General features: G+C 45.5%; 1 protein-coding gene across 1 annotated transcript; it reads left to right on the top strand.

Annotated features, from left to right (window-relative positions):
• Positions 1–615: 615 nt before the first annotated feature.
• LOC112077759 (microtubule-associated protein 2-like) lies at positions 616–7,473 on the top strand. Its single transcript, XM_024144209.2, has 3 exons — positions 616–4,813; positions 5,087–5,287; positions 5,564–7,473. Exons 1-3 carry the CDS (start codon positions 1,864–1,866, stop codon positions 5,806–5,808), a joined length of 3,396 nt encoding a protein of 1,131 aa, XP_023999977.1. The 5' UTR covers positions 616–1,863; the 3' UTR covers positions 5,809–7,473.
• The last annotated feature ends 411 nt before the right edge of the window (positions 7,474–7,884 follow it).

Here is a 7,884-nt window from a genome sequence, read left to right on the forward strand (position 1 = left end):
TTGCAGAAGATCACTACAATTAATGTATTGATTTGTGTCTGCATGCTTTAAAGATACATTTTAATGTGTTAGAATGGTTCAAAAAACACCACATTTTATAGCCACATTATATGTAGGTCATTGCCTCCGACAGAGCTGAAAGTGCCTCACCGGTGTTATCCTATTGTGTAGTAAGCCCGTCTGTGTTATCCTATTGTGTAGTAAGCCTGTCTGTTGTTATCCTATTGTGTAGTAAGCCCTGTCTGTGTTATCCATGTCCATCTCCCTGTCATGTCCCTGTCTTCCCCTTCCCAAAGAGGAGAGACTAGAGGTTGTCCCTACCCCCCTGAGGAGGAGGAGGAGGAGGAGAAGGAGGTGGAGGTTACCCAAGTCTCAGCAGCTCCTGAGGAGGAGTACCCAGGTCAACAGGGGGAGGATTCTGATCAGCAGCCCACAGACATTCTCTTAGAGCATGTTGATATTGTAAGCGAGCCCCAGGCTTTGCCCTGTCCGCAGGCCGAGACTCATAAAGTCCTCAACGGGGGAGGAATCCACCAGGCTGAGTTGGATAAACCATCAGAGGAAGGTGTGTGTGCGTGTGTGTGTCTGTGCGCCTGTGTTGTGCGTGTGTTGTGTGTGTGTGTGTGTGTGTTTGTGTGTGTGTGTGTGTGTGTGTGTGTGTGTGTGTGTGTGTGTGTGTGTGTGTGTGTGTGTGTGTGTGTGTGTGTGTGTGTGTGTGTGTGTGTGTGTGTGTGTGTGTGGCGTGTGCACACGTGCATGTTTTTACTGTTTGTGTGTGTATCCCACGTCGCATGTTTTCCTCCTCTCTATAGTCTGTTTTCAAGGCTGTGATGTGGATCTAGCTTTGTTGTGCTACTGGTTTCTTAGCTGTTGCTGCTGCTACAATGTGAACACATAATAGCACATTGATTTCTTATTGCATAAGCAGTCAATTCATTTTGTGCTTTCATCATTGATCGAACATTTTTTATGCGGCCCCCAGTTCACTTTTGAACTCATTGCTAAGTGTTTTTGCCAGCTACATTGCAAATGAGACGGTAAATGTTTTGAATGTCAGGTGTATTGTATTGATTCATTGCGAATCWGTTTTTTCCCCCCGTGGGGTTTTGCTTTTGGCTTTGGTACATTGTCTGTGTTCAATTGTGTCTCTGTATTATTTGCATTCAGTTTCATGTTGCTGTCATTTCATCTGACGTCAATGTAAACCAGCAATAATGTAGGAAGTACTAGATACAAGACYGTTTTCCAATGATCTCTATTCTACATYTCTGACACTGAGTTATACTCACTGAGTTATATTCACCTTCATTGATTGAACATTTCTACATTTTCATCCTTTAATAAGATCTTCCTAAACATTTACTCGTCTTAGTTTGTAGTTAGAATCAATATCATAAAATGTGATTTGTATATAGTCGATATGAAACATGYTACATGCATTGTATCCTCTATTCATTCAGCACATAGGCTATCCTCGCACAAGGCAGCACAGTAATTCAAGTTTACTTAAAGTGCCAATATCTTCTTGAATATTTCAGATTCATTCTMAATATCCTATGTCATTCAAATCRTGCTCTYCATTCAGTCATTCTGTTCCTGCACACCRTCCCAGTGTCATGGAACTGAACTGTGCTGCAATCATGCTCCCAGTGGCCAGAGATAGTATTGCTGTGTGCCCTACATTGTGCTTGRTGGACAGCTATCCATATGAAGAGGGCTTGTCTGTGCTGGCTGTAGCATGTGKACACTGCAAAGAAAGAAAGAGCGCTGAGCTAGTGTAACTCATCAGCAGCACAGACCGCTGCAGATTTACTTCCAGACCTGCCGGTGAACCCAGAGAAGCCTCGTTCCGACAATCCTGCCATGGCMGAGGAGCATCCACAGGGGGCTCCCCCTCCGCAGAGCCCGGTGGCCCCCAGCACAGAGAGAGAAACACCTGAGGGAGCAGAGAGCACTGTGTCCATCRCTGACTCCTCCACTGGTTCCCCCCAAAACAAATCTCTAACAGATCCTACCCCCACAGAACCCGAGAAGACKGTTCAGCCTTTAGTGGAACCAGAAAAGGGGCAAGGGACTGGAAGTACCACTAGTGTGGTTCCTGAGATAAAATACCTTCCGGAGCCCAAAACCACGGCTGAGAAACAGCCCTCGGTTGAAGAGCTCGACTCAGTTCCTCTTTCAGTTGGATATGAGCCCCTGAAAGATTACATTGAGGAAGAGGAGGAAAATGATGATTATGTTACACCCAGTAAGTCAGCAAACCTTGAGAGCGTTCGTGAGGAGAAAGAGATAAAACCAGAGAAAACTGAGAAAAGAATGCTGAGTCTAGGACAATCGACCGCCAGGCCATTGTCATTTGAGACTGAGAAGATTGAAGAGACTCCTCAAAGTAATGTCAGTGACGGAGAAAACCCAAAGCAGGAGGCACACATATCTGCTGCAGACAGTCTAAAAGACAAGCAGAGTTCGGAAGATAAGTCTGGAGTTGCTTCAAAAGATGAGTCCGGTATGACGGCCTACTTTGAGACCTCTACACAAAGGGATACTGAAAAACCAGGAGAACGTGGTGAGGGTTACTATGAGCTCAGTGCTGTCAGCCAGAAGAAGCCCTCAGAGGAGGTTCTGGGGGCCGATTCAAACATTAAAATAAGTCATTCAGCACCAGAACAGACAAAATCCAGCATAACGTTGATGAGTGACAGTGCCATKGACAAGCTAGAGGATCTCCCTAAGAGGAAGGATGTGTGTACTAGGCTGTCACCTGGCAAATTGTCATTGGAGCACAGAAGTCTTTCCCTGAATTTTGCTATTGGCTCAATGGGTCAAGCAGGAGAGCAAAACCAGTCGAAGCTCTCATCTCTTACAGAGGTCTCTTCCGGAAGCCTGGATGAAACCACAGGCTACCTTCCTGTAACCACCCCATTAGTAACATTAGAGAGACAGTTACTTCCTGTGACTCCAGAGATAGCTCTCCCAGTCCCTACCACTGAAACCTCCACTGATMTACCTGAAGACACCACCTCTAAGACAATGTGTTCTCCAGAGTTGTCACTCTCACCCATGAAGCAACACTACACCCATTTGAACGACCCATCCAACGACCTTCCTGAGATGCTRGACCTAGCCGGTGTTAAGCCCAAACCCACCCTGGAGAAGAGGGAGCTGGACCAGCATAATAGAAGGAGGTCTGTCCCTGCCTGTCCATCTGCTGCTCTGGTGGGCAGTTCTCTGGCCAAGCTGGTGCTGGGGAACCAGCAGACGCCCAGGGTGGTGGGTGGAGAGGAGAGCCAGCAGGAGGAGCGTGGTTACTGCGTGTTTAGTGAGTACTCTGGTCCCATGCCCTCGCCTGCCGATCTGCACAGCCCAGTGGGCTCCCCACACCAACGGTTCCCCACAGTGACTGAAGGGGACAGTGACGAGGAACTGGGAGCCATTGCGGAAGAGGGCGAGCAAAAGCTGGCACCGCAAAAAACAAACCAGGCAGAGGAATCGGTTGGAGGAACGGTTATRSCAACTTTGGTGCTTGAAAGAGCTGTCACGGCAGGTGTCAAACCGGATCGTCTGAGGATCCCTGTGGCTCCATCCAAAGACAAATTGACAGAGTTCCGGCTGGAGAGCGGTCTTCCTGGGGACATCAAAACCCAAGCCATTCCTGAGGTAGAGTTGGAGCAGGACCTCTCCAGAGAAGCGTCCCCCATCCCACCAGACTTCGCATTTACTTTTGCCACTGAGGTGAAGGACGCCAAGCTTTTTGCGACCCCTGAGTCTCCAGCAAAAAAGGCTGCCACTGTGGAGGGAACCAAAGTTGAGGAAGCCACAGCAGAAGTCAAAGTAGAGGTGATGTCAGCAAGGATTGGGAAGAGTCAGAAGACTGGTCTTAAAAAGCCAGAGATGGAGAAAGTGGAGGAGAACTCAGACCCAGAMCATCAGAATGCTGTTGAAGACTTACAGCCAAAGGATGTTCGAGGCCTGGAGAGAGAAAAGAAAAAAGAACCCATGACATCATCACCAGAATCATTAGTGGAGATCATCAATGCGCAGGAGAAGAAGCGTGAAAGTGAACCAGAGGTGTCAACAGTACCAGCGGAGGCTGTCGTYCCAAAAGAAGAGGCCAAGACCAAAGCTGAAGAAACATYACCAACACCCTCTAACGTGAGCACTGCAGATKTGGAGGAAGCCACAGAGCAACTAGAAGAGAAAAGTCCAGAGAAAAGTGTTTCTGGAAGTTCTCCAGTTATAGTCATACCTCAGGCACAAGTTGAGGAAGAGGAGGAGGAAGAYGATATAGAAGTAGCTGAGGAAGTCTTGGAGGAAGTTGAAGGCCCTCCTGTGCTCCTCAAGGAGAAAGAGCAAGAGAGTCACCCTGTGGAGAAGCAGGAGGAGGTGGCAGAAGAGGTGAGGGTGGTGGGTGGGGCGGAGGAGGTGATTGTTGAAAATCCCMAAAATTTGGAGTCTGCTGTTGCTGGGGATGACGAATCATRTRATGCTACTGCCCCAACCATTGATGAAGGGGATTATGCCGATCGCATCTCTCATCTATCTGCCTGCTCTGAAAACGACCAGCCACAAACCCTCGATGGAAAGGAGGCAGAGAAAGAGGAGAATAAAGTGGAGGATAAAGAAGGGGTGGTGCTGCAGGAGGAGGAGGAGTCCGCTGAAGTGGGGCAGGAAGTTGAGATGAAGGCTTCCAGTCGCGAGGAGACGGAGACCTCAGACGTCCTGCAGAGCCAGACCAACGAGACCACCGCTCACGACGAGACCACCATGGACATCTCCATGTTAGACAGCGAGAGTGGCTGGGTGGACTCACAAGGTAGTAGTCCCAAAATGTGCATGCAATTATAACAATGTAAATGCAAAATGTTAGCTTCACATGTTTTTGCTTGTGTAACTCACACAACAACAAACAMGCGTTTTAACTGGACTATGAACAACAATACACAATCTATATSGTGGAAATCTTGAAATGCAACTTYATACACAGATGGTCCATTCTATTCAATACAGATAATGTTGAATATAGGACATATGGACCAGGTGTATTTGGGCTTAGCCCTCCTGTCCTATCTCACTCCCTGTGCTGCAGATGATGACAGAAGCGTAATGACAGAGCAGATTGAAGCTCTGCCCAAAACACAGAGTCCTGTCAAGACTCCCCTGGTAGAGAGACCCTCTAATAAACGTCCCCCYGGCAGAGGACAGGGRCGYGTCTCCACCCCCGAGCGCAAACTCAACCGCAGAGAGCCCCTCAGTCGTCGTCCAAAGGAGGAAGAGAAGAAGAAAAAAGGTTTCTAGAATGTTAGATCGTCCATGTTATTCTGTGTTATTTACTGTATATATCTGTGGTACTGCAGAACATCACTTCTGTCAAGGAAATCTTAAAGTTGCACTGGGAAGGATTTGTTTTAGTTTTATTACACAGTTTGTAAATGACAATGTTATCACCTCTTCGTGGTCTTGAGACCCATGCTGTGTGTTGATTAAATGCAAATTGCACCACGCTATAATGACAACAGATGTCCACTTCCTTCCTGTTGTTAACCCTGTCTTCCTTCTCTGCTAGCGGGGACGAAGAGAACTGAACAGTGTAAGGTATCAGTCCTCCAGTGTCGCTCTCCCACTCGGAGGATTGTAGTCAAAGCTGCTACGTTCAGACAAGCTAGACCTGCTTCGTACCACGGCTCTGCTAGACGCAAGCCACCAGGTGACCTACCTAYCGTCCTCACAGCAGGGAAACCCATGCAATGTAGCTGGCCAAAAACATCATGTGCACTGCAGACCCATCGCYAGATGTCTCTCTGTTGTTAGTTTTTTTTCTCCCATTTTATTCCTGTATTGGTCATTATTTTGATGTTTTGTTTTTGAGAATCATGAGATCATGTTGCATTATGCTCATCCAAGCTGTAAGCTCCGTGTTTGGGGAGTGGTTGTGCTTTGTGAGGACAATGTGCTACTATGGTTGTGTTTTGTGAGAACCATGTGCCACTATCCCAGCTAGCACATAACGTTCAGAGAACCGTATGTTTCTTAGAGCTTGGTGAGAGCATACAACCTCCCCTTAACGTTCTGGGAATGGTGCAGGATAGTTGCTTGGCTTTAAAACATTCTCAGCACATTTAAGGAACTTGACAAAAGAAACATAATTTTCTTGGTATTTCATTACTTTAACAGAACGTTTCCTAAAAGTTCAAACATGGTTACATTTCATTTMAATTTTGGTAATGTTCTTTAACTGATTTGACATTGGGAATCTCTCTAAATAGTTCAGAGAACGTTATGAAACAACGTTCTTCTGTGGGAATTTCAGTACTTCAGCCTAACGTTTCCTAGAARTTTCCTCATGGTTCTACTTAAAGTTATGTTATAAAATTGTTCAGAGGACATTAAGAAAACATTCCAGAAAAACCACAAGAAAACTTTAGAGAACGTTCTAAGAATGTTMTTTAAAACATATACCTTCCGTTCTCAGCATCAACAAAACTCTCACTACCTTAGGTTAATGAGTGCTTCTTTCCTTTGTAATGGGGTCTGTTTGAATAGACTAAAATTAACATTTTTGTATGTGTAAAAAAAMCATGGCWGGCTGGTGGCGCAGTGGACTAATTCTATGGATAGAGAACAGCCGATTATAGGTTTGAATCTTCACTGATGCTGTGTCACAATAAATGTGTTTGCATGATTAATGCCAAAGGAAATCAATTTCTGTGTGCTTGGAGTTCCAAAAAGTGAACCCAAATAATCTAGCAGTGTTATTAAAATCATATTGAAACATTCAGTGAAAGTTTTAAGGAAGCTATTCAAAAACCTAAAATGTTGTTCTCAGAGCGTAAATAAAACCTCAGAGGAAAACYTTCAAGGAACTAGACTAAAACGTTCTCAGAACCTCCAGCAAACCTAAAAATGAACGTTCCCAGAACAGGCAAAATGTTCACTTCCATTCTCAGAACGTTTAAAAAACATTCWGTTTTTACCGGTCAGAATACTTATGGCTTCGTTCCCAGAACCAATGGGAAACCAAAAACGCACGTTCCCACAACTTCCAAGGAACCAAATGTGCTAGCTGGGATGGTTTTTGTCTTGAGCCACAGTACTATCTATACCTTGCTCTTCTGTTTGGTGGAAGTGACTGGCAGGTGTCTGACTGGGGTGCTGCTGTGTGAAATATGGGTGAATTTGGTCAGGAACAAAGGAGCCTGACAGAAATGCTTCCTTGAAGATTTGCAGTAAGAATGCATCACTTCTGCATTAGAACATTTTCTGATTCAGTGGTTAAAGATAGAGTGCACTGGCTGTGTGTGTGGACTGTGTGTGTGGACTGTGTGTGTGGACTGTGTGTGTGGACTGTGTGTGTGTTCGAGTGTTTGAGATTATTGATGGGCTGTAGTCTTCTCTGGTATCTGGCGTCTGCTGCATTCCCTCTACTCATTGCTACCGCTGTGTGTTTCTGTTGGCTGATATCACCCTCTGCTGGCCTAGCCCTGACAGTTGATTATTCTCGAGAAGATAGGAGACAAATAGTAGGAGGAGATAGTAGGAGGACATAGTTTGGAGGAGATAGTTGGGGACATAGTAGGAGGAGATAGTTGGAGGGACATTAGTAGCAAGGAACATAGTTGGAGGATATAGTAGAGAAATAGATATAATAATAGGAATGTGGATATCAAAAAAATGTTGACATAAATTCTGCTACTCAAATGTAACCCTGTTTTGAGAAATGCCATGGTACATGAAGCACACAACTCAATACAGACTGACTAACAAGATCAATTAGAGAAAATACAAGTACCAATGAACCAGAGCAAGAAAATGGACCGCGGACCCCATCTGAAAGAAAGGGTGAGAAAAGCCAGATAAAAGAGAGGAAATCCAGGCAGGATGAGAAGA

Source organism: Salvelinus sp. IW2-2015, unplaced genomic scaffold, assembly GCF_002910315.2.
Source record: "Salvelinus sp. IW2-2015 unplaced genomic scaffold, ASM291031v2 Un_scaffold4891, whole genome shotgun sequence".
NCBI lineage: Eukaryota > Metazoa > Chordata > Actinopteri > Salmoniformes > Salmonidae > Salvelinus > Salvelinus sp. IW2-2015.